General features: G+C 56.6%; 1 protein-coding gene across 1 annotated transcript; it reads left to right on the top strand.

Moving 5' to 3' along the window:
* On the top strand, nucleotides 1–24,867 carry NBPF8 (NBPF member 8). Its single transcript, XM_058842622.1, has 37 exons — nucleotides 1–1,347; nucleotides 4,680–4,793; nucleotides 6,338–6,457; nucleotides 6,696–6,788; nucleotides 6,883–7,098; nucleotides 7,606–7,764; nucleotides 8,132–8,245; nucleotides 8,455–8,592; nucleotides 8,873–9,052; nucleotides 9,283–9,477; nucleotides 9,797–9,940; nucleotides 10,920–10,998; nucleotides 11,512–11,600; nucleotides 11,773–11,889; nucleotides 12,319–12,456; nucleotides 12,785–12,897; nucleotides 13,574–13,701; nucleotides 17,431–17,519; nucleotides 17,645–17,793; nucleotides 17,883–18,195; nucleotides 18,287–18,455; nucleotides 18,575–18,691; nucleotides 18,771–19,245; nucleotides 19,482–19,717; nucleotides 19,940–19,991; nucleotides 20,213–20,430; nucleotides 20,574–20,768; nucleotides 21,277–21,498; nucleotides 21,612–21,743; nucleotides 22,232–22,351; nucleotides 22,441–22,618; nucleotides 22,702–22,826; nucleotides 23,011–23,112; nucleotides 23,259–23,719; nucleotides 23,812–23,950; nucleotides 24,050–24,096; nucleotides 24,330–24,867. Exons 1-37 carry the CDS (start codon nucleotides 199–201, stop codon nucleotides 24,360–24,362), a joined length of 6,858 nt encoding a protein of 2,285 aa, XP_058698605.1. The 5' UTR covers nucleotides 1–198; the 3' UTR covers nucleotides 24,363–24,867.
* Nucleotides 24,868–24,996: the final 129 nt, after the last annotated feature.

Below are 24,996 nucleotides of genomic sequence, written 5' to 3'. Positions count from 1 at the left end.
GGCTGTGAAGATGTGAAGGAGGTGGTGGAGGGTGGGATGTTAATGTAGCATCAGGAGTCCCGGCGTGTCACCACCCTAAAAAAGAGGGGATCGGTGCGGGGAGACGTGCCGGAGGGCTCGGGGATTCAGGGAGATGTGGTGACCTCAGGAAGGTCTCCTAAAAGCCTGCAGGAGTAGGTTTGTGCAGCGGCAGGGAGGATGAAGGAAAACTGCCGGATTTGCGGCCGGGAGCTGTGCGGCAACCAGCGGCGATGGATCTTTCACACGGCGGCCAAGCTGAACCTCCAGGTGCTGCTCTCCCACGTCCTGGGCAGGGAGCTGTGCCGGGACGGCAGGTCCGAGTTCGCTTGCAGCAAGTGTGCCTTCATGCTGGACCGCATCTACAGGTTCGACACCGTCATCGCCCGCATCGAAGCCCTCTCCATCGAGCGCCTGCAGAAGCTGCTGCTGGAGAAGGACCGTCTCAAGTTCTGCATCGCAAGCATGTACCGCAGGAACAACGATGACTCCAGCACAGAGGACAGGGCTGGGGAGGGGACCGTGGACCTTTCCAACCTGCCTGATGCACGGTACGCTGCCCTCCTCCAGGAGGACTTCGCTTACTCGGGGTTTGAATATTGGATGGATCAAGAAGAGCACGGCCTGGAGCCGCACAGCTGCCACGGCTCCGAGGGAGCAGGGAGCCGCCCGCGGCGCTGCCGGGGCTGCGCTGCCCTGCGCGTGGCCGACGCCGACTACGAGGCCATCTGCAAGGTGCCCCGAAAGGTGGCCAGGAGCATCTCCTGCGGGCTGTCCAGCCGCTGGTCGGCCAGCATGGGCAACGAGGAGTCGTCTGTGTGTGATGTGGCCGAGTCCACCAGCTCCAGGGTGGCTGTGGATGGAGATAGCATGGAGGAAGGCACGCCTGCATCCTCTGTCGAGTCTCTGGACACCACTGTGGAGGCCAGCCCCCCGCAGCAGAAGGATGAAGATGCTGATAAGGGCGTGAAAGGGAATGGGAAATGTGACGATTTCTTGGATGATCGCATGACCCCAAGCTCTTCGCTGAGCGGGAACAGGCTGGAGCTGGCCCTCAACTTGATCAAGACTTTGGACTACAAACCCCTCCAGAGCCCCCGGGGCAGCCGACTGCCTATTCCTGTCAAGTCCAGCTTGCCCCCTCCCAAGCTCAGCCGTGACTTGGGGGATGGCAGTGCTTCTGCTGGCTTAGCATGTGCTAGTTCTGCCTTCCTGAACACAGAGAGAAAATCGTTTTCCAGGGCTCCTTTGGGCCTTCCCCTGGAAATTTCTGAACTGCAGGAGCTGTGGGATGACCTCTGTGAGGATTATATGCCGCTGCGGGTACAGGTAGAGGTCACGGTGCCGCCCTTCCATTGAGCATTGTCCTCGTGGTCCAGTGCTGAGCCCACTGGGGATTCTTCTGTGCTGAGATAATGCAGACAGCCACGTGTGGCTGAATGGGGGCTAAGAATAGGCAACTCGCTCCTTTTTAGGTGTGCTGGCTCTCTCCTCAGGCATTCTCTTGTCTCCTGTTTCCTCCCGGTGTTCTGGGAAGTGAACCCTCTCCCCCTCCCTGACAATGCAGCCTGCTAGGTGGGTCTAACCTCTTTGTCATTCTCCTGCTGAGAAAACACCATTTTCACTTCATCTTTAAGCTTGAAGTCAAGTGTGGCTTTTACCCACAGCCAAAGGGAATATTTTAAGCTTCTGGGCATGTGTTTTCCAGCAGATGTGTTTTCTTTGTGCCTGCGTAATGGTTGGGGTGTGAGGAACGCCTGCCTCTCTGCCCAACGTGCAGAGCCGCCCAGGCATCTGTGGCGTGTGCCCTGAGGAAAAGGTGTTTTCCTTGCAGGTGGATTTGTGCCAGAGGATGACTTTAGGGTTGGTATTCAAGATAATAGGTTTATTTTCTGATCCTTTGAAAAGATCTATCAATTAGTGGCAGGTGTTGCTGAGAGGGCTTGAAAGCTCCTGCTTTTGGGATGCTGTTACCTGTCTTGATAGCAGTCGTAGCTCCAGGTTGCCTCTGTCTGTCTGGCTTTAATGAAATATTCTTTAGTCTGCAGTCAAAAAGCTGAACTTGTAACTTCTTTACCCCTTTCCGTAATGAATAGAAGGCCTCAGTCAGCTTCAATTCAGGAAGATCCATGTCAGCCTAATTGCATTCCCATTAGCAGCCTTAGTGCTGCCTAATGCTGTAGGTAGCCTGGGGGATTAGGAAAATGCTGGTTTATTACTATGGCAACTGGCAGTGCTGAATTGCTCTTCCTCTTTAGCCGGCTACTTGCTGCCCCATCTGCTCGGGCGTTTCCCGGAGCTGGGTGCTTTTTTTTCCATAAAAGCCTGCTCGAGGAACGATGAAAACTTGTTTTCATCTGGAGCACAAAGGCAGCCGTCGGCTGAGGATGTGAACCAGGGCATCGTGTCATTTGCTGATGGTTTCCACTGCTGGGGGTGTGTGTGAAGGATAAAAATGGGCTTTATCTGAACAGCCCGGCTTGTTTCCAGGTTGGCTTTGTGTCACACGTGGCCATGCTCATCTAGGAACTGTGTTTTGAGGAGTTTCTCCAGCCTCTGCCATCTGACCGGCCCTGCCAGGAATTGATCCTGCGGGGTTTTTTACTGCCTGTTCCTTGTGGCAGCAGCAGCTCTTGAGCACAGGGTCTGGCTGAAGGGGGAAGGGCTTAATCCTTCAGATGGCTTTAAGAGCAAAAATGGGGAGGCAGATGCAGCTAGTAGGATGAATAGTTGTTGCACAAATTATTTTTCTTTTGCTTTATGAAAGCAACACCTTTCCTATAAGTCAGGTGCTGCTGCTGTCCAGCAATTCCTGAGCATAAATGTGAAAGGAATATCTAGAACATACAGGACCACAGTTCTCTTACTGCTTTTGCAGTTCTTTAAATTTATGGAGCATTTTGTTCTTTAAATTTATGGAGCATCCTTGTAGGGATCATCTTCTCAGGGTTTTTCTAGAACCAACAATTTCCTTCCCCACCACAGCCCCAGGGAAGTGGCACCAACAGAGCCTTTGTGAGGTACCCTCCTCACAGCCAGGCTCTTCCCCACTGTGCTGGGCAGCCTTCCCCACTGAGCTTGGCAGGCTCAGAGAATGCCCTGATTATTATCTTTTAAAGAAGGTTCTCTTTGGGTCAGTGTGTGCTGGCACTGCTGGGGCTGTGCTGAGAAGAGGTTGGCAGTAAAATGCTGATGTTGGAGAAGTCGACATGGCTGCAGGGAGGCATGAGGGAGGCAGCTTGGACTTTGGAACTTTGGACTCTGGAGCTGGCTCTGCCTTTCTCCTCCCTGCTTTTAGATATTTCCAGGTTTTCTGCTTTTTTTTATTTTTATTTTATGTGAAAATTGAGGAAATCTGTTTTCTTTTTTTTCCGCCCCTCTTGTTTTCATCAACCTTATTTCAAAATAGCTGCTGTGGCACATTCCAGCAGCTCTCCCTGTCTCATCCAAAGCCTTCTGGCAGAGAAAATTTGTAATCACCATGATTGTGAGTTTTCACTGAAATCCTAACAAAACATCAGGGTAAAGGGAGGTGTTACTTCTGTCTGTGAGAGGCACTGCACAGATCTGAGGGAGCTCCCCTGTGCTGCTTGGCTTCTTACAGACAGCGTTTCTGTGCCTGCTGAGGATGAGGATTCAGCCTGACAGGGCTGATTGGAACTGACTGTTCTGGCTGTGCTGCAGTGCCTGGAGCTGCTGCTGGTGTTGGTGTGTGTGCTCCAAAAAGCCCTGCCACGTTTCCATGGCCTCTGTGCTGCATCCCTGCAGCCCTTCCCAGGGTTCCCACCTAGAGCAGGCAGCAGTGCAGTCAGTCTTGTGTCACTGATAATACTCAGGAATACTGAAGGAGCACTGAGGGGGCTGAAGAGGGTGGCTGGGATGGAGTGCTGCCCTAAGGAGTTAACTCCCTGGGCGGGAGGCAGCAAAATTGTAAGGAGGGATGACAAGGGATTAGTGTTGTGCTCAGCCAGCCGGCTCTGGCAGGCCACGTGTCACAAAGTAGGCTGTTTACATTCCCAATAAATGGGTATGTGTTGTGAAAATAATCTCAGCTGTGGCACTGAATTTGCTCCTATTTGAGGAGCTGCAAGGAATTGCACAGGGTGGATGCTGGAGCACGGGAAGTGGTGAAGGAGAGCCCAGAAAATGGAAAATGCAGGGGTTCAGAGCAGGGGGTGACTGCTCAGTCGTGGCAGGAAGGATTGAAGGTTGCAGGCTTGATAAAGACCCAGAATCTCAGCAGAACATGGGAACCATTTCAGTGGGGTTTTGAAGCTTTTTTAAAAAGCCAGCAGAGCACATGGGAAGGAGAGCAGGTTTCAGGGATATGGCTTGGGTGTGGGGAGAAGATCCGCCATTACCCCACAGGCAGTGGTTAGAGCTAGACAAGCTGCTGGGCTCGTGGTGCAGCAGTGAGGAGAGACAGGGAGCCCTGTCAGAGCCTTGGGGCACTTGTGGAAGATGAGGCAGAGAGCTGCCAGGTGCCAGCCTGCACCCAGGCAGGAGACACAGGCAGAATGATCAATCAGAGCCAGTTAGAAAAGCACATGGGGCGTGTCTAAACCCGTGCTGCAGGGTCTGTGATGGCCCACAGCTGAAGAGAAGAAGCCAGTGCAAGAGTTGAGGCATCCTCTCATTTTTTACTGTTTTTCTCCTTTCAGAATTTGGAGGATGAACGTCAGCAGCCAGCTCCAGGTGCAGCAGGGGAGCACGTGTCCGATGTGCGTGCAGCAGAGCTGCAGGGCAAAATCCAGCACTTTGAAGCTGCCAACAAGGTATTTCTTCATGAAGGGCACATCCAGTGCTAGTGAGTCTGATGTGGTTAGTGTCAGAGGGTGTCTCCTGGCTTGGCTGGAGGCAGGTAGCTGCACCTCTCAGTGTGTGATTCTCAGTGCTGTTGTCTGCCAGCTTCAATTAAAAGCATTTGCTTCTTTTTTTGCTTCTTTTTTTTTTTTTTTTTTTTTTTTTTTCCTGCAGCTGGGCTGTGTAAATTTTCCATATTTAATTTTGCAAGTCATTATTTTGAAAGAACTTTCCATTTGCCTGGTGAGCCTTCCAGGAGCTGGTGAAGGAGAGATGCTGTTTCCCTGTCTCTTGTCTTGCCTGGGCTGAGCCTGGTATAGGACAGAGGGAGCCCTGGTTTCATTTCTAAATTTTATTTCAAGAAGCAAGGGAGATCAACGTAGGGGGGTATCCTGGTTTTACTTCTGTTTAAACACTCAGGAAAGAAACATGTATCTGAGTTCTCTTGAGGCAGATCAACATAAACACATGTTGAGAAGGCTATATGTTCTTAATTATGCTCTTGAACTCTAAGGTAAATTATATTCTCTGGAAAAACAGGTTAAATGTGGGGAAAAAAATTGGGATGGAATATTTATTTAAATCTAGGGATGGCCATAAGGTCAGCTGCAGCTGCCTGGACTGCAAAGCTTGATGGAAATAGAGATCCCAGGCCCAGTAAATGCAGCTAGAAGTGTTTAAACAGGTTAGGGGGAGTGTCTCAGAGATAACAGGACAGGTGTGTAAACTAATGAACAACAGAAGGAAATTATGTGGCAGCACCAGCTGCCTCAGAAGTTGAGTCTTGGGAAGAGGTGTATCATCCAGCCTTGAGAATGCCAACAAGCAGCATGTTTATAAACACTAATAAGCACTTGTTTAACTGCACAACATGTTCTGTGTCATGAGCTTTATGGTGAAAGCAGCAAACTGTCCTGAAACTGTTGGAGTGGGTGGTGTTCTCTTTAGGGTGAGCGTGTCAGAGGTTTCTCAGGTTGTAAACCAGCCATGGAGACTGGTGAGAAGCTCCCCTTTGCTTTGCAGCTGTGCTGGCAGTGGCCAGGCTCTTTTGTGCTGAAGCCAGAACTTAGTGCTAAATAATCCACTGGTTTGATCAGTGAATGTGTAGCTTCTTCATGCTGATATTTTCCTTCCAGATTTTTGGGAGGATTTTGGGCTGAAGCAGCCCCTTTCCTTTTGTGGAAACAGAGACAAATGATAGAAACTGGGAGGGGAGCCTGAGTGAGACTCTCCTGGAGTATGTGGGAGGCAGTATGATCTGTGAACTCAAGCCTGAAACCTCTGCCCTGCAGCTGAGGGAGCAGAAGCACTGCAATAAAGTCCTGTGAAGGACCTTTGTGTTTACTCACCGGTCTCCACCCAGCTCCATACGTATTTACAGACTCTAGAGGGAGCCACGTTGATCTCGATGTGGTCAACACCAGGGCTGGATGGAGTAAGGAGTAGAGGGAGTCTTAAGGATGTTTACATAGAGCATTAAGCGGATTAAATAAACCCAACCTATTTCTGTCTTCAGTTGTTACAGGAGAAGCTGAATGACTTGAATTTTGAATTAAAATCTGTTCAAGAAACATCACAAAGGCAAGATCGTACAATCCAGAGTCTGAATGAGGCCCTGAAGAGCAAAGAGAGTAAGGTGAGAGTTTAGGGTGGGCAGGGTGGTGCTCAGCAAAACAGGGAGCTGTGCTAGCCCTGTGGGCAGTGGCTGAGAAGGAATGCTTGAGCCACTGCTTGGCATCCTGCATCTCAGTAAATTATTTCTTGCAAAGTCTCTTTCACGTGGTGCTGAGGTGTTGTAATCCAGGCTGGAGGCTTGGGATGGGAGAGTTTGTGCTTGGTTTGCCACTGACTGGGCTTCTTGTGCTTGGACTCAGACAGAGGAGCTGTACCACATCATCGAAGGGCAGAATGAGACCATGGCCAAGCTGCGGGACATGTTACACAGAAACCATCTGGGACAGCTGCAGGTATGTCCTGGAAAGCCTCAAATACATCAGGTGTCATTCTGCAGGCATCCTAGAAGAAAATCTCTGAGTTTCTCTGAACCCTGCTTTTTGGTAGGTGTCAGAGAGCCCACTGTCACCCCAGGAGCAGCAGATGTCACCGCTCGATCTTCAGAACGCACTTTTCTGCAGCAAACTGGAGGTGCAGAAGCTGAAGAGAGCTCAGCGCCAGAAGGAGCATCAGCTGGCTGAAGCCAAGAGAGCAGCTCAGCTCCTGGAGACCACGGTCCACGAGGAAGAGCAGCAGAAAGAGGCAACCTGGAAACACAATCAGGTATGACAGGCACTTAGCCTGGAAGTTTCTGGGTTTACACAGCTAAGAAGCACTGGTGTGGTCAATACTCTGCTCTTGTTCATGATTTCTGCTGACAGCAGACTGGGCACACTTTGCTAACCCCTTGTCACACGTGGTCTCCAGCCTCCTTAGTGTCATAGCTGAGGATTAAGAATCAGCAAAGACCCTTGATAAGTGGGTATGTTGTCACTTGTACATCACTGGCTGGTGCAAATGTCCCATCTCTTTTTGTGATGTTCATGTCCCTGCTGCACAGCTTAGCTGTGATTGACTAAAGCTCTGCCTGTGGTCAGAGCAAAGGGTTTAGATGGATGGATACCCTGGGGAATGAGATAAATTCAAACACCATGGCAGTGTGTTTTGAGGTGTGGAAGTTGTAGCATTGCAGAGCATTTCTAGCTGTTCCCACAGCCCTTCCTCAGACTGGCCCACTGTTCATAGTTGTGTTGAGGGCTGGATTCCAAGGGATGTGCTTTTTCCTTGCAGGAGCTGCGTGCTGTGGTACAACAGCTGCAGGCAGAGCTGCAGGACAAGGCTCAGCAGCTCCAGACTTTGGAGTGGGAGAGAAGCCGTGAGCTGCAGGCCCAGGAGCAGAGAGTTCAGCGTTTGACTCAGCAGCTGGCTCGCAAGGAGCAGCTTCTGCAGGTGAGATTGCAGGAAGATCTTGAGTTGAGCATAATTAAATGGAGTCCCTGATCCTCCTTCTTTGATATTTGGCCATGCAAAAGTCTGTCTGTAGCTTTCATGCGTGCCCTTTGAAGGAAGGAGAGGCTTCTGGGCCCCCAAGGTGAGGGATAAGGCACAGGTATTCACATACCTCAGCTCACAGCAATGCCTGGTGAGCCCTGGCAGGTGTTGGTCAGCCAGCCCCACGTGCTGGCACTACCAGCCTTAATGTGAAGGCTAGAGCAAGCATTGGGTGGAGGTCCCTGATTGCCCTGTGCTGCTCTTGGGGCTGGGGGAGGTTTCTGTACTGTCAGTTGTGCTAGAGGGTTGTGTGTGTGATCTCCAGGAGTCCAGGGAGCTTCTGCAATGCCAGCAAAGCTTGGAGAAGAGCCCTGCAGCCATGAATGCCATGTTAGAGAAACTGCAGCAGCGTGTCAGCGACAGGGATGCTGCTCTGGAGGTGAGCACATGTTGTAGGCACGTTCCAGTTGTCCCTGAGGCTCAGCCTTTGGGTTATCCCCAGCCCCAGGCTGACCCCTGGGGTGACCACATGCATGCTCATCCTTTGGGAGGAGCCCCTCTGGCAGGGGGAGCTGGAGTCCAGCATGCAGGGAGTGTTGGCTGCAGAGCCCCATCAGGCCCTGCTGAGCAAGCCCCCCTGTCCCACAGCGAGCAGTAGATGAGAAGTTCTGTGCCCTGGAGAAGAAGGAGCAAGAGCTGCAGCGGCTCCGGCTGTCCATGCGGGAGCGCGGCAGCGACCTGGAGAGGCTGCGCACCGTCCTCTCCAGCAACGAGGCCACCATCCACGTGAGTGCTGGCCCAGCCTGCCTTGTGGGGACGTGGGGCTAGACACACCTTCCTCTGAAAGCTCTGGGGAGAGTGTCTGCTGGTGTTTGGCTCCCTCTGGCCTTGTGTGTGGGGCGGGTTCCTGGGTCACTCTTGTTTCTGGGCCGGGCATAGAGGACACCTGGAGTAGATGGGTGAATCTGTGTGACTCTGCTAGCAGTAGAGACTGGTATTTCCAGTTTTGCTTTATTCAGAACTAAGTTTCTGTCCCTGCTTGAGCTGCTTGTGTTGTGGTACTCAGAGCCTGGAGAGCCTCCTGAAAGCCAAAACCCTGGAACTGGAGCAGGTCTCAGCAACCTGCCAAAACCTCCGCTGGCTCAAAGAGGAGATTGAGGCCAAATCTGGCAGCAGGCAGAAGGAGCAGGAGGGGATCATCCAACAGCTGCAGACCTGCCTGCATGACAGGAACAAGGAAGTGGAGGTAAGGCCTTAGCTTGGCTTCCTGAGCCTTCAGCCAGTTTGTCCATAGAGAGTGGTCCCAAAGCAGAGGCTGCTGCCTGTCTCACCTGAAGCTGTGCTCAGCGTTTGGAGGCTGGCTGCTTTTGGCACTTGAACATACCTGTGCCTGCTGACACTGCTCCCTCGGCTACACCCAGGCTGCAGAGTCCTTGAACAACTTCCAGTCTCTCTCCTTTCCTCCCCCTTGCTCAGGAGCTTACAGCAACTCTGCTGTGCAAGCTGGGCCCCGGGCAGAGTGAGGTAGCAGAGGAGCTGTGCCTGCGTCTCCAGCACAAGGAGAAGATGCTGCAGGATCTCCTCAATGACCGGAACCGCCAAACCATGGAGCATGATGCTGAAATTCGGGAGCTGCTGCAGGCTCTGAGCACCAAAGAGCAGCAGAGCAGAGTGAGTTTTGTGCAGTGCCACAGTGGGAGGCTGAGGTGGGTGACCCTGACTTTTGTTAAGCAAAGAGCAGCCCCTGGGTGGGCTGAGAGGACCAGAGGAGTTTGTTCCTCTGTACATGAGAGGCTGGTGAGCAGAGATGGGAGGGCTGCACTGGGGTGGGTGTGAGTGGCCAGGAACAGTAACTGCCAGGCTGGTTTGCAGAGCTCTTGGAGTCTCCAGCAGCAGATAAATACTGAGATGGTTTCCCGTAGTCTCTAAGGAAGAAAAGGGAGCAGGATCCCTGATCATGGCCCTATCCCTAATTTTCCCTCTCATTCAGGTGGCTGCAGAGAAGATGGCACAGGCTTTGGCTGAAAGGAGCTGTGAGCTACAGCTGCTGCGCCAGCACGTGTTGGGGAAGGACCCTGTTGGTACCCAGTCAGCTGGTGCCAGGCCATTGAAGCAGGACAAACAACCCTTACAAGTAAGAATAATGCACTGTGTTCTTCTGCCTGTGGCCTTGGGGCTGCAGAAAGAACTGATGGCCACAGAAGGAAGTAGGAGAGAAGAGCACCACAGAGAATGATAGAAATGAAAGTGGGATTACCAAAAAGACTTCCTATAGGAGGAGAAGAAACTGAGGAGCAGGAATGTTGCCTGAATGTTCTGATCTTGATTTCATCAGCCTTTGTCACTCAGTGTCTCTTTTTGTTTTGATGGAGCAGTAATTGAATCCCTGGGGCACAGGAGAGTATGAAAGGCATCCACCCTTTGACCTTGCAGCATTGACCCACTCCTTCCTTGGGATGGGCTGCCTTGCTGTATTGTAATCCCCTCCCTGACATTGTCACATTCTGGAGGGGACAAGAGAGCTAAATTTAGGTCCCACTAATTCTTGGCAGAGCCTGCTGGCTGTTTGCTGTCTCTTCCACAACTGGAGTTGGTATTTTTAAAGCAGCTTTGCTAAAATCCCCTTTGAGGCTGAGCACAGCTCCAAGGCTGCATATGCCATGGCTCCTACTTGAGCAGCTGTTAATGGTTTGTTGGTGAGCTGACGTGTTGAATGTTTTTAAGCAGCTGTAAACAGGTTTCTATTCCCAGCTCTAGACACTTCCAGGGATGTGTTTTCCTTCCTGCATGGTGTCTTTGGGCCACATCTGAGATAAAGATGAGTCTCAGTTGAAAGATGGTCTTGCTGCAATTGAGTGAAACCTGTTTAATCTTTGCTGTGAAGATGCTGCCAGCAGCTTCCCAGTGCCAAGTAAAACAAGGCCAGTGCCCTCTTCCCCACACATACAACTTGTGGGTGCAATTCACTCGTTCCTGCTGCCTGGCTATGTCCCCTTCATTGTTTTTCCACATTTTAGAGGTGTCAACAGATCAGCTTTGCTGCAGTCCTGGAATTCTGGGGAAGCTGTGTGTTCCCCATGAAAATGCAAACCTGCAGACTTTTATGTTTTCAGGAGATACTGCAAAGAGCTTGTGGAGCTACAGGCATGGCTGGATCCCCACAGGAGGACAGCAGCTGCAGGACAGAGGGAGGTGAGTGTGGGACAGCTTCTTTTCAGGTCCCCAAATATGTCCAGGGCTTTCTGCTATGGGGGAATCATTACATGAAACTGGAAGAGTAGAGAGCTTTGAACAAGAGAATTTTGAAATAAAGCTCTGCCTCTCTTCTGGGTGATGTCTGAGGATGGGAGTAAAGGAACTTACTGCTGCTGTTGGGTATGAGGTGAGGTGTTTCTACTCAAGATCTGATGCTGTCCACTGGAGAGTTTTTGACTTTGTTTCAGGCTGAGCTGAGACAAGTGTACCTGTTTCGGGTTTTGCCTTGGGGCCAGGACACTTGATCTTTGCCAGGGGTAGGACAGCAGGCCTGTGATGCTGCTGCTTTTGGCTGCTGTTGAAACAAGCAGGGAAGAAGGGCCTTTACTATCACACAGTGGGATAGGGAGCACAAGCAGCAGGGCCCTGTCTTGCCAGAGAGGGACTGTGTGTGATCTGGGCTCTGAGCTGGCACCTGGTGCTCCTGCAGTAACCAAGTTGTCTTTGCAGTTACAATGTCAGCAGCAGAACTGGAGAAGGATCTTGTCAATGCCAAAGAGGAGCTGGAGCTAATGGCAAGGAAGGAAAGGGAAAGCAGGGTGAGCTTGTGGTGGAGCCTGTACTGGTCTCCTTTGCTTTTGGGAGGCTTTAGGTCTGTGCCTCACCGGAGGTTTTGGACCCTACTCTTGTGAGGGTACCCCCAGTGAGAGAAGTGGGGCAGAGGGGTGTTGGTTTTCAGAAGTCTCTGACGTGCCTCTCTTCCCTCTGCAGCGGGAGCTCACTGCTCTCCAGTCTGTTGTGGCCACACAGGAGGAGGAGCTGCAGGTGCAGGCCTCGGATATCGAGTCCTTGACCAGAACCATCCAGATGAAAGAGGACCTCATCAAGGTGAGATGCTGTGCTAGGCTGGGTGAGTTCCACCTGGAAAAGCTGCAGAGGAGTCTCTTTGTCCCCCACATCCTCAGAGCAGTGTGGCTGGCTGGCTGTGGTTGCTCTTGCCTACAGCTCTCTGGGTTCCTTTGGCAAACCCCCAGACTCTTCTTACTTGTTATTCTGTTCTTTCTGTACCAAACACCCTCCTTCACATCCTTTAATCAGAATGCACCCTTCTTATGTCCCTCCTTGGTTCTTACTGAGCACTGTGGTCTGTGCCTAATCCACTCTTGGTGCTTTGGCATTTTTTTCTTGGAAGACCTGGATCTTTCCAAACACTGGAAACTTCTGGCAGTTGCATTCCAGGGAGGTTTGCGAAGGTCCAGCTGTCATTGTTACTGATCCCTTCCTCACTGAGCTCTCCTGCTGTTTGCTGGGTTTCAGGATCTGCAGATGCAGCTGGTGGATCCTGAAGAAATTCCAGCCATGGAAAGGCTGACACAAGAAGTGCTGATGCTTCGGGAGAAAGTGGCCGTAGCAGAGTCCCAGGGACAGGAGGCTACTGGAAACAGAAGGCAGCAGGTAGTGTGCCAGTGGGGCAAACTTGGATGTGTTTGTCTTTCTGCTGGTGCTCAGGTGTGGGGCTTTGTTTTCAGCCTTTGGATACTCCAGGATGTGCTTGTTCTTGGAAGCTGGTTGTGTGTGGTTGTGGGAATACAGAGGAGAAGATCAGTTCTCTTCAGCACTTGTCCAAAGGGCAGAGTCTTTTGGGAGTCTGGGGATGACATGGATCAGCTTGGACACAAGGAAGAGAGGAAAGGGAACCCCCAGTTTGTCAGGGACAGCTAGATACCTCCTCTGATTTCTGTCTCTGTTTAAGAGCTGCACCTTGTGTCTTCTCTCCAAGCAGTTGTTACTGATGCTGGAAGGGCTGGTGGCTGAGAGGAATCGGTTAAATGAGGCTCTCCAGGCAGAGAGGCAGCTCTATGGCAGCCTGGTGAAGTTTCACACGCACCCAGACACGTAAGTGGGGCCGCCTGGGCTCTGTGCTACCCTGCTCTGCTGCCAGGGCAGGCGTGGCTGGTCCATGGGGCAGTCCCTGAAGCGGGGATCATTCAGCAGGTCTGAGAGTTTTCAGTGGGGGAACAGGGGATCTAGGCAAAGGATCAGCCAAATGCTTCTTTGAGAGTCCAAGTTTCAGGCTGCCTTTTTCCCTCAAAGAGGCTGCAGTGGCCAGCTTTAATGGCTCCCTAAACTCCCCTCATTTACCATGGGATTTCCATCTCTGGTCCTTAGCTTATCTTTTCCCAACTCAGTTTCCCACCCACTCTTGGCCATCTTTCAGAGACTGCTGTCAAATTCTCAGCCAACTGTTGGGTTGATAAGGATCCCTCTAGGTGCTTATCCAGGCAGTTGCCTGTCCCCTGATTTAATCCCCTGCCCTTCACAGGGCTGCAGCCTCTGGGATATTTGAGCTACCTGATAGCAAGGGAGCACATAAGTGGAGTGCTTGGGAAAGCACTGCAGAACAGCTGTGACTCCGAGGCCCCTGCCATGGTCAGGGGCCTTTTTTGGGGGTGGCTGTGCTTGGAGGTGAGGCAGGAGGTGCCTGGGGAGCCCCCGGGGCTGTGCCTGGCTCAGTGTCCCCGAGGGCTGGAGCCTGTCTAACCCTCTTCCTCCTGTGCCGCCTGTCGCTCAGCTCTGCGAGAGACCACGCCCTGCAGGTGGAGCTGGAAGGGGTCCACGAGCTCCGGGGACAGCTGGAAGAAGCTCTTGGAAGAAGCTTGGAGTGTTTGAGCAGGCTGGAGACGCAGGGCGCCATAGGAGGTGGGGAACAGGAGCGTGTGAGAGTCCTACCCCAGCATGCCTTCTGAGCACTGGCGCTCACCCGCCCGCCACGGAAACGGTTCACTAACCCGTCTCACTGACTCTGAGCTTTGGTACTTAGTGATGGTACGATAGAACCATGGTGCAGGGCTTTTTTTTTATTATTATTTGTTTTATTTTTGAGCTGCTTTGGAAACGGCGATCAGTGCAATCCACCTGTGTCTCGTGTACGTTCCTGTCTGACCCACCCTGGTGGCCACTGATGTATTTGCACATTCAAATCATTCCATTTTAGTTATTCCCCTCTATCTCCCTTCTCTTCCCACCACCATGGGCCAAATAAAGATTCCCTATCTCTGAAGGAAACACCAGATGTTTTCTATCCTCTCCCAAGTGCATGAGTGTGAGTTTTTGTATTCCCTCCCACCATTTTTCTTACCCAGTGACATCCACCCCTTGGGTTGATGGTGGCTGGCCCAAAGGGAGGCAGTGTACATGGAAAAGTCTGTTCCAGAGACAGAGAGTTCAAGACCTGGGGACACTTGCCTGGACCCTTTACACAAGACTTGAGTGTAGAACCAGCAATTCAGTTTATGCTTAAACCAAATCCTTCTCCAGTGTTGATAATTTTACTGACTGGCTTTTTTTTTTCCCTAATTTTAAGTTGTTTAAACCTAACTTGTGAGTGCCTTCAGAGGAGAGCTTCCTTCTCTTTTTGACAGATGGTTTGAGGGGTGTCCCTGCTCCCAGGGTCTGGGCTGGGTCTGCCCCCTCACTCATACATGCACATGTCCCTTACATGCTCGTGTGCCCCTTGGGCCATGGGCAGGACCCTGTTCTGAGGTGCTGGGCTCCCCTCAGCACCACTGCATACCTTTTCCAGGCCCTCTTCCACCTCCTCTGGGGATGTGGGAGCTTGTGTGAAAGCTGAAAAACAGTAGCAACAACCTTCCACTGCCCAGGGCTTCCCATGCACAGCAGGCTGTGGATCTGCTGTCTAGTACTCAATCACTTCTCAAAACAGCAGGAGCAAATTTTGCACCTCTGAGCATCTGTTTGTGCTTGCTGGGGTGGCTGAACGAGGGGCAGAGGAGCAGAGGAGCTCCGTGGTGCTGGGCTGGGCACCTGGCCCTGTGCCTGCTCTGCTGCATGGCTCCTTGCAGCTGCTTCAGCTGGCACCGCCTGTCCCGTGCCTGCTGCTGCCCTGGGGGCTTCTCCCTGCTGCTGCCCTGGGGTCTGGCAGGCAGCAGAAGCTCAGCACACAGGGATCCACACAGCCCTGACTGCAGCAGTTCCCTGGGGCCTTTGAGGGACACAGCTGGGAGCTGCTGGGCAGCTCTGGCTTTTGTTAGCTCTTCCTTTCTTGTGTTTCATCTCATTCCCCTTCTCTCTGTAGCATCATTCTTCTCCCCATCCTTTTGCTTCTCACTTTGTAGAAGCCTTTGTGGCCCTGTTCTTACCTTTCCATTTTCCCTCTGCCATCCTGGCACTGATGCCCAGCTGCTCCCTTGGGTACCGTGGAGCCCAGCAGCCAGCCCAGAGCCATTGGCATGGCCTGAGAGGAGCCTTGGCTGGTGCTCAGGCATCTCCCTCCTCCACCTGTGTCTGTTTTGCTGTAGATCTGTCCCTGCCTCTGTTAGCATCGCTGCTGCGAAGTGTCCCTGAGGGGCAGTGTTAGCCTGGGCTCAGGTGTCACAGCTTTCCTGGCCTGTTCTTTAAGGCCTCCTCTTATCCCTTGAGCATTCCCTGCCTGAGATCACCCTCTGTCAAACTCTGCAGTGCTTTGTGCTGTCTCTGTGTGTTGCCATTCCTTCCTCTCTGAATTTCCCCAAGGCCCTTGCTTCCTGTGCCTCATTCCCAGCAGTGTGGCGGTTCCTGTGCAGCCGCTGTACCTGGGTGTCCCGGGCTCGTGATCCGTGTCCAGTTTGCAAGCGTGTAACTAACCCTCTGTGCCTTCAGGCTGGGCTGAAAGCCCGAGGAGGCTGGAAAAGCAGAACTGTGGCTGCACCTCCTGCCTGCTGTGCTGGTGGCACACAGAGCTGAGCAGCCTGGTGTGCTCCTGCTGTGATGGGTTCAGGTGTGTGGGGACGCAGCCTGGGCACAGCTGCCCTGTGTGCACACATCTCTGCTCCTCAGCACCAGCTTCCTGTTCTACCCCTTGGTTTTAGCTGGTTTTGGGGTTGCTTTTCCTTGAGAATTGCGCTCCCTTTTACTCCTCAGCCCTGGAGCCCTGGGAGGGAGCTGTGGGCAGTAGTGAGAGGTGGGGATGCTGTGCCCTGGCACAAGGCAACAACCACATGAGGTGGTTCTCATGTCCCCAGAGCAGCTGGGGGTCACTTTGCCGTGGTCCCTCAGCCGTGGTGACCCACCTTGAGAGCCTCGTGGCCTCCAGCCCCCCAGGTCTGCATGCCCTCCCCCTTCAGTGCTGTCCCTGGCTGCTTCAGCACCAGCGGGCTCTGTCCCTGGGGGCTCACAGGGCTGTGCTTTGGCTGTGCCGAGTGCCACCTACAGGAGCTGCTTCTTCCTGCGCTGCTGCTGCCACTTGAAGCTGTCGCTGAGCGTTTTGCTCCCAGACCAGCATTTCCCCGTGATGGCTGTCCTTGATCCCTGGGGCAGGGATGGCTGTCCTTGTTCCCTGAGACAGGGATGGCTGTCCTTGTTCCCTGGGACAGGGATGGCTGTCCTTGCTCCCTGGGGCAGGGATGGCTGTCCTTGTTCCCTGGGACAGGGATGGCTGTCCTTGCTCCCTGGGGCTGGGTTAGCTGTCCTTGCTCCCTGGGACACAGCTCCTTCCATGGGCTCACACCTGCATCGTGCGGGGTGATGTGTCCCCAGGTTCAGCCCCACATTTTTGCAGCTTCCTGGCACACGTGGCTCTCCTGAGTGTGTCCCCTCTATGAGCACAGTGCCCTGTGCAAACGCCTGCCCTGCTGCAAGGCACGTTCCTGCTGGTCCTCAGCTATTCTTCCTGAGAGCCAGATGCATCCCTGCTGGCTTCACCAGTGAAGCTTGGCATCTCTCTGTGCTCCCCTGCTCTGTGTTCTGCCTTGCCCTGCAGCTCCAGAGTTGATGGTGATGGATTTGTCTGCAGGCAAAGCACTTATCTCTCTTCTGGTGCACAGCCAGCTGTGGAGCCTGGCCCTTCACAGCCGTAGAGGACAGTCTTGGGCCCTGCCTAAATGTCTCTCCCCCTGGGAAGAAGAGGGACTGGGGATACACCCATCTCCCAAGGGGTTCGAGTCCTCACGCAGGGTTTGGCACCATGGGGACAGGAGCAGAGCTGTGTGCAAGCAGAAAAGCACGACCCCGGTGCTGCCCAAGCTGCAGTAGGGACACAAGTGTCCCTTCAGCTCTGCAAAGCCAGCACGGGGCTTGCAAGGAGCCCCAGGCCTGCCTGGCAGCACGGCTTGGGCACTGTGGGCAGGGTGGCTGCTCCTGCCTGGGCACGCAGCAGTGGGGTGCTCACCCCAATCCTCCCACCGGGCTGGGGAGGTGCAGCGAGGCTCCCTGCCCGAGGCTGTCCCCTCCCTCAGTGATGGGTCCAGTGTGCAGGGAGGGGCTGGCAGCGCCCAGGGACAGCAGGGAAGGCTTGATCCAGCCGGGAGTGTCCCAGCAGCAGGACCTGGGGCTGCCCGCAGTGGCCGTGGGTACCGGCGGGGAGGAGGGGACAGAGGCAGCGCTGCCAGCGCCGCTGCTCTGAGCGCCTCGCCGTGCTGTGCTGTCCCCTAGGTCAGGCCGCAGGTTCACACAGCGATGGCAGCACCAACTTCACCGACAGCATGAAGGAGGAGGCAGCCCGTGGCCTGGCAACCCAGCAGGTGAGTGGGGCAGCGCCGGGAACAGGGCTGAGCACTGTGCCATGGCCAAAGTGCCATGCCATGTGCCCCAGCCCCCAGGAAACGTCCCTGTCACCCCCTGTCACCCCCTGTCTTTGTGCCTCCAGGGCACCCCCCGGGCCCGCAAGGAGCAGGGGGGCACTGGCAGGAGCCCAGCAGCCACCGTGCCCGAACGGGAGCTGCGGGCTGAGGAGGAGCTGCGGGAGCTGAAGGCGCAGCTGGAGGAAGCCGGCTTCTCCTCTGTCTCCCACATCAGGCAAGAGCTCTGGGGCTCTGGAGCCGGGGATGGCAGTGGCCGGAGGGGACACCCTGCTTGCCTGGCCTTACTGCGCCTCGTACCCCCAGGAAGGCGGTGCTGAGCCTGTGCCTGGAAAACGCGGAGCTGAAGGAGAGGATGGGTGAAGCCACGTCGCTGCTGGAGAGCGGGGAGCAGGAGGAGCCTGGGCTGGGCTCTCTGACCCCCGAGCCCCGCAGGCTGCAGCGGAGGAGCCGCAGTTCCCTCGGGGAGCGGCCGGCCGGAGGCAGCGGGGATGGCCCGGGGGTCCCGGCAGAGAGGGGAACCGTGCCCACCAAACGCCCAGCGCTGGAGGCTCGGTCCCAGGAGGACACGGCCAAGAGACCCTGCCCTGGCAGCCCGGCTGGAGGGGACGGGAGCCATGTAAGTGCTCAGGGAACCGGGATGGAGGTGAAAACAGGGACGGGAATGAGGGTGGGAATGGGGAGCTGACAGCGCATCTCCCCTCCGGCAGGTGGAGGGCTCGGTTCCCGGCGGGGGCTGGCCAGGGCTGGGCGCAGAGCTGCGCTCGCAGGTGGCTCAGGGCCAAAGGCAGTGCCAGGAGCTGCAGGACAAGCTCGCTGCCTCGGAGGCCACGGTGCGGGCACAAGCTGAGCAGCTGGAGAAGTACCACGTCCTGCTCCGTGAGTTAAAAGCCAGGGTGGGGTGGGGCTGTGTTCTGAGCCCTGTGCACAGTGCCGGGAGTGGGGCAGGGCTGCTGAATCCTGCCCGGGGGCCCTGAGCTGATGGCGCTGCCCAGCAGGTGAACCTCAGACACAGCAGCTCAGCAAGCAAGTGCAGGTGGACTTCCAGGACCTGGGCTATGAGACCTGTGGGCGAAGCGAGACCGAGGCTGACCGTGATGAGACCACCAGCCCTGGTAAGGAGAGCCAGGGTTCCTGGGATCCCTGTGCTTTGCCCACCTGGCACAGGGAAGTGACACCTTGTGCTCCCTGCAGAGTGCGAGGAGCCAGATGTGTTCAGTGAGACCAGCCTGCCTGAGGAGCTGGGGTCCCCGTGCCAGCCAGGGATGTCCAGAGCAGGCAAAACTGCCCAAAAAACCATGGCCCTGGAGGATGTGGAGGCCCTGCAGCAGCACATCCAGGACCTCAAGGCCCAGCTGCTCAATGCCAACAAGGTGATCCAGAGCCTGCAGCGCCGTGCCCGCTCCATCTCTGTCACCAGCGGCTACACCTCGGGTGCCGATCGGCCCCTGCCGGCTCCCAAGGCCTTGGCGTCCCCAGCCCACAGCCTCACGGACGAGGATGAGGGCTGGCAGTCAGACGGTCACGGCACGCTGTGCCCACCCGCCCTGCGGGCACACCGCGACCTGCAGAGCCTGGTGCACCGCGTCGCCCTGCTCGAGGCACAGCTGCCCGCAGCCAAGCACGGAGCCTCTTTGCCCAAGGAGCTGCAATCTGCCACTTGGCCAGGGTATGGCCCTGGGGGATACAGGGGTTTCCAGATGGGAGATTCTGGGATTTCCAGGAGCTGCCTGGTGGCTCCTTGTCGCACGGTTTCCCTGCAGGCAGGTGCCTGGGGTGTTTTTGTGGCGGGGCAGAGCCCCAGCAGAGGATGATGCGCAGATTCCCTCCATGGCACTTCATCCCTGCTGTGTTCTCAGGGAGTCTGGCTGCCCTGTGAACAGCCTGCTTGCCCATCTCTCCTAGGAAATACAACTCTTTGATCCAGGCACAGGCTCGGGAGCTCTCCCACTTGCGGCAGATGCTGCGGGAGGGCCGTGGCGTGAGCCGCAGCCTGGCCCAGCACCTGCGGGACGCCCTGCGGTCCTTCGAGGACCTCCTTCGTGGCACTGACATTGACTACTACTTGGGCCAGGGCTTTCGGGAGCAGCTGGCCCAGGGCAGGCAGCTGGCTGAGAGGCTCAGTGAGAAGCTGGGCACCAGTGAGTACCCCTAGGGGGGCAGCGGGGCTGGATGTCATGGGTTTGTGCTGGGTCAGGAAGGGATGCTTTGATGGGTGAAGAGCAGGAGACACTCTCGCATCATGTGCTGTGTGGGATACCTGCTTAGAGTTGGGCTGTCCTGTCCTGCCATGGCTCTGTGTGGGACCAGGCATCCTGGTGCATGGAGACACTGACTGGCTCTTTCCTGGCTTGCTGTTTCAGGAGATCAACAAGATGGGGAGGACAAAACCAGCCACGAACTCCTGGCACAGAGGTATCTGTTCCCAGGGAAGGGTTTGTGGGATGTGTTTGGCATGGGCACCCTGAGAACTACCAGTGCCCTTGGGGTCTCTGCCTCAGGTGAAAGTCCTGGGGCTGCCTCTGCTCTGGGGATGGGGAGCCCCATGGGCAGCTTGTGGCACATGGCATGTGGGGCACCAGGTAGGAAAGGGCTGTGGGATGGAGGTCAGACCTGGTGATGGGCCACGTCCACAGGCTCAGCCAGGAGCTCCAGGAGAAGGAGAAGGTGATTGAGAGCCTGGAGGTGAAGCTGCAGGAGCGCTCAGAGTCCCCAGGTAGCAGCTGCCCACCCTCGGAGTCATCCCACTCTGCCAGCAGCTCGTCCTTCACCTCCGAGGGGCTGGAGCCCTGCTCCGATGGGGACGTGGCCAGCGAGTACAGCCAGTGCCACGAGGAACCCACCCAACACACAGGTACTGCACAGTGACCAGGGACCACAGCTCTGGTGCCTCTGGGCACAGGGATTGGCTTCCCGGGGTCCCCAGGGAGGAGGGCTCTCTGCCAGGCTGGCCCACAGCCACAGTAACACCTCTCTGTCTCTCTCTCCTGTCTCTAGGCCTTCACTTTGACTCCTTGTCCAAACCTGTTAGTGCCCCCCTGCCTGCCCTGGCCCCTGGGCTGTCCCCCTTCCTCCCTGCCGGGCCCCCTCCTCCTGCGGCCCCAACACTCCTGGGCTGCTGTGGGAATTCTGTCTGTTCCCTGGCTGAGGCACAGCAGGAACTGCAGCTGCTCCGGAGGCAGCTGGGAGAAAGTGAGCACGCTGCCTCTTGCTGGGTTTGGTCCTGCCTGCCCTGCATGCTGTGCTGGGACACATCATCCCCCACCCTCTCTGACCTGCATGTCCTGCCCTTGATCTTCTCCTTCTTCTCGGGGCTGTGGCTTTGAGGTTGGGTCCCTCTGCTGGGGGACACTGGGGACATATGGAGAGGATCTGGTGGGTTGGAGGGACCCAGCCAGAGATGGCACTAGCCCTAGGTGTAGACACTGGCATATCCCAGCTCCTCTAGGAAAAGGCTGATTTGCTAAATTGTTGTGTAGAGTGGGGCTGAGACCCTCCCCCTTGTGTCACGTAATCATCAAGTCCTGGGAGAGCCCCTGCTCTTCACGGGGAATAGGTTTGACTGGGACAGGAGCTCAGCCATGGGGGACACTGGACTGCACTGTTGGTCAGAGCAAGAGGGGGGAAAAAAGCAGATGGAGGGAGTGTGTTGCCCCATTCTTCCTACCTGCTCATCGTCCTTCTTCTCCTGTGTGTGCAGGCGTGACACTGCCCATGGCACCAGCAAAGCCCACAGTGCCACTGGGCCCCTTTGGAGAGGGCAGCAAAGCCCCAGCACCGTTCTGCCCACACGGAGCCCGGCAGGGCCTGGCTGAGCTCCCGGGGGCCACCCAGCCCCGCAGCCTCTGGGACGTGTCCCCGCCGGGCCAGCTGCCCTATGGGGCCCTGCCGCTGGGGTACCCCTCTGGCCACAAGCTGACAGGTATGCTCCGTGTCAGAGGGCACGGGGACATCCCTCCTGCCTCTGGGGGAGCTGGGGGAGATCCGGCAGCACAGCCTTTCCTGCCCTGAGCTCTGCCCCTGTGGCTGTGGCAGGGGCAGATCTGCTGGAGGAACACCTGCTGGAGATCCGCAACCTCCGCCAGCGCCTGGAGGAATCCATCTGCACCAACGACCGGCTCCGGGAGCAGCTGGAGCGACGCCTGGCCTCCACCAGCAAGGCCAGCGGTACGGGGATGCACGGGGCTGGGGCTGCTGGGGGAAATCCCTCTGCTTGTCCTTCTGCTCATCCCTCTGCACATCCCTCTGTACATCCCTCTGCACATCCCTGCACATCTCTGCACATCCCTCTGCACATCCCTTTGCTCATCCCTCTGTACATCCCTCTGTACATCCCTCTGCACATCTCTGCTCATCCCTCTGCACATCTCTGCTCATCCCTCTGCACATCCCTCTGTACATCCCTCTGGATATCCCTCTGCACATCCCTTTGCACATCCCTCTGTACATCCCTCTGGATATCCCTCTGTACATCCCTCTGCACATCCCTCTGTACATCCCTCTGGATATCCCTCTGCACATCTCTGCACATCTCTGCTCATCCCTCTGCTCGTCCCTCTGCTCGTCCCTCTGCTCATCCCTCTGCTCGTCCCTCTGCTCACCCTGTGCACAACGGGGCACTGTGGACAGACGCTCAGCACCGCTCCCCTCCTCAGGATTACCCAGTGATGTTTATGCCCAGACACCAGAGCTGGGGCTGCAGCTGAGCAGGGAGAACCAGGCTCTGCACAAGGAGAACAGGACCCTGCAGCTCCAGCGTGACCACCTCTCCCAAGGTGGGGCTGGGCCAGCATCCTGGGGCTGGGCCCCAGAGGGCACCGGCTGGGTGGGGTGGTGGTGCCAGCTCCGTGCTCTCTGTCCCCAGAGCTGGCACGGCTGCAGGAGGCACTCCTGGCTGCCTGCTCCCGGGCACGGGAGGCTGAGGCAGAGCTGGGCCAGAGGCGTGGGAAGCAGCGGAGGCTGGCGGACGAGCTCTCCGAGTGCCAAGAGAGCGTCCGGCAGCTCCGGGACGAGCGGCGCTCTCTGCAGGAGGACAACAACAGGTAGGGTTTGGGGCATTGCGACCTTGGGGCCACAGGACGGGGAGGGATGGCTGGCACCGGAGCCACTCGTGTCACCTCTGCAGGCTGCAGCACTCGGTGACGCTCCTGCAGCAGCAGAGTGAGGAGCAGCGCCTGCTCCTGCAGACCCTGCGTGCGGAGCTGCACGTCTATGAGAGCCTCCCTGGCCCCTCTGCTGAGACACGAGCAGGTATGGGACCCATGCACAGCATCCCTGCCCAGCTCCTGCTCTTGGGGTGCCTGGCCCCTCTGCTACCCTTGGGTGGCCCCAGACACTTCCCCTGTGGCAGCAGGTCACACACAGTGCAGGACCCCAGCAGCCCCAGGCACGGAGCCACATCGATCTAAAGGGGCTCAGCTGTTTCTTGTTCCAGGCTGCTTCCCATCTCCTCCGGTGCGTGATGTTGGCACTAACTCGGCAGCTCCCCTCGTCTCCCCGCCGCCCTGTGGCACATCGGCGCTCCGAGGGATGGCCGGTGGGTACCAGAGCCTGCCCGCCTGCTGAGCTCTGCTGAACTGGTGGCAGCGCCGTTGCCGAGCAGAGCTCAGGGCACTCGGGTGCCAAGGGTGGGTGCCGAGGGGAGCGGGCAGCGCTCCTCACCCAACCCCGCTGGCTCCACAGAGCCCCGCGGGGCAGACGCGCTGCTGAGGAAGGGCGAGGGGCTGCCGGGGGCTCACGTCGTCGGCCGCCTGGACACGTACCGAGCCCTGGAGCAGCACATGGCGGAGGGAAAGGCCTTGGCCCGGGAGCTGATGTGTCTCACACGCCCAGCACTCGGGCTGCCCGCCTGCCCGGCCCCGGGAAAGGAGGTAAAGCGTGGGCAGGACGGGGGCAGCGGGAGGCAGGGAGGCTCCGGGCCGGGGCAGGCTGCCGGCACTGCCCTGCCGAGCTCCCCGGGATGCGGCTGCCCCGGCAGAGCCTGCTCCCGCACCCTTCTCCCGCAGGGATGGACCGGCACAGGGCAGGGACATTTGTGGGGCAGCGCCAGCACCCTGCACGGCATCCTGGAGGAGTGCGTGTCCCTCCTCGCTGCCTTCTGGAGCGCTGTGCCGCCCGTGAGCCCCGCCCAGCAGCAGGGCAAGGTGAGCGGGCACCTGGGGCCGGCGGGGGGCACCGGGGGCCGGCGGGGGGCACCGGGGAGGGGCTCAGTGCTCATCACACCCCTCTGTGCCAGGAGCAGGTGCTCCAGGGCGAGATCGCGGCGCTGCGGGCCCGGCTCTCCGAGAGGGAGGATGCTCTGCAGAGCACGGCCAGGCGGCTCCGCAGCACAGCCCAGCTCAAGGACAGCATGGAGCAGTTCATCGTCAGTCACTGTAGGTGCCCTGCTGGCACAGCCAAGCGGGCCTGGTCCCCATGTGCCACATGTGGTTCTGCAGCACAGGGACCTCACTGAGCCCCTCTCTCTCCTGCAGTGACCAGGACACACAGTGTGCTGCGCAAGGCCAGGACGAACCTGGAGGTGAGTTTGCCCTGAGGGCCAGTGTGGGATAGGGGTGGGTGTCCAGGTCCTGATGTCCTGGGGATGGACACGGCTGGCACACACACAGTGCTGAGCAGAGTGCTGAGGGCTAGCTGGGTGAAACGTGTGGGGAACACAGGGACACATTTTCCTTTGGTGTCCTCAGCCAGCATGTCCATGTCCCCAGGGCCCAGCACTGCTCCTCCTCACTGCCATGTGTTGTCTCTTGCCAGGTGAAGGCCCAGCAGGCCCTGCCTGTTGCGTGAGGCCCATGCAGGGCAAGGAGCAATGGCCAGCATGGAAGAGCCCGCTGGCTGCTGAGCTGTGCCAGAGGGCTGGAGCAGACCCTGTCCCTGCTGCTCTGAGGGCTGGGGTGGAAAGGGCTCTGGGCTATCCAGTACTACACAGTCAGTTGGTTTGGGCTGCTGTGGTGGTTGCATGCCCTCCACCAGCCTTTGCTTGGCATGGCAGCAGCAGCTGCTGGCTTGGGCTTTGTCTGGCCCATGCTTCAGCTCTTGCTCCCTTCCACCCTCAGTGCTCAGAGTGGGCACAGCCCCCCACGCTGAGCACCCCTTGCCCTGGGACCTGGTCCCCCTGTAACCCTGTCCCTGCTTGTGGATATATGTATTTGTATATAGACAGAGGTATTGGAAATGCGTTTTGGGGACTCCAGACGTGTTGGGGCCCCAGCGCAGAGGAAGATGTAAGAAATGCCATATTCTGCTCAGTGGCTGAAGAGTCCCCAATAAAGGTTTCCTTTGGGTTGTGGTGTTTCTGGCATCCTGTCCCTGCAGCCATGCTCCCCCTCCCCAAACTACCTGCAGCACAGGCTGCCAAAGGCACTGGCAGTCCCCAGGGGGGTTGCTCTGTGCCCTAACAACCCAAGGGCAGCTCTGTGCC

Source organism: Poecile atricapillus, chromosome 7 (assembly GCF_030490865.1).
Source record: "Poecile atricapillus isolate bPoeAtr1 chromosome 7, bPoeAtr1.hap1, whole genome shotgun sequence".
In the NCBI taxonomy this organism is placed as follows: Eukaryota; Metazoa; Chordata; class Aves; order Passeriformes; family Paridae; genus Poecile; species Poecile atricapillus.
This window is presented reverse-complemented; position numbering and strand designations above follow the sequence as displayed.

What these genes read in the sequence shown, in the direction of transcription:
- NBPF8 (XM_058842622.1), top strand. Translation starts at nt 199, where the DNA reads ATGAAGGAAAACTGCCGGATTTGCGGCCGGGAGCTGTGCGGCAACCAG. An exon ending in GAAGTACCACGTCCTGCTCC is followed by an intron (nt 18,456 to 18,574) that starts GTGAGTTAAAAG and finishes GCTGCCCAGCAG; the next exon opens with GTGAACCTCAGACACAGCAG. An exon ending in CTCCACCAGCAAGGCCAGCG is followed by an intron (nt 21,744 to 22,231) that starts GTACGGGGATGC and finishes TCCCCTCCTCAG; the next exon opens with GATTACCCAGTGATGTTTAT.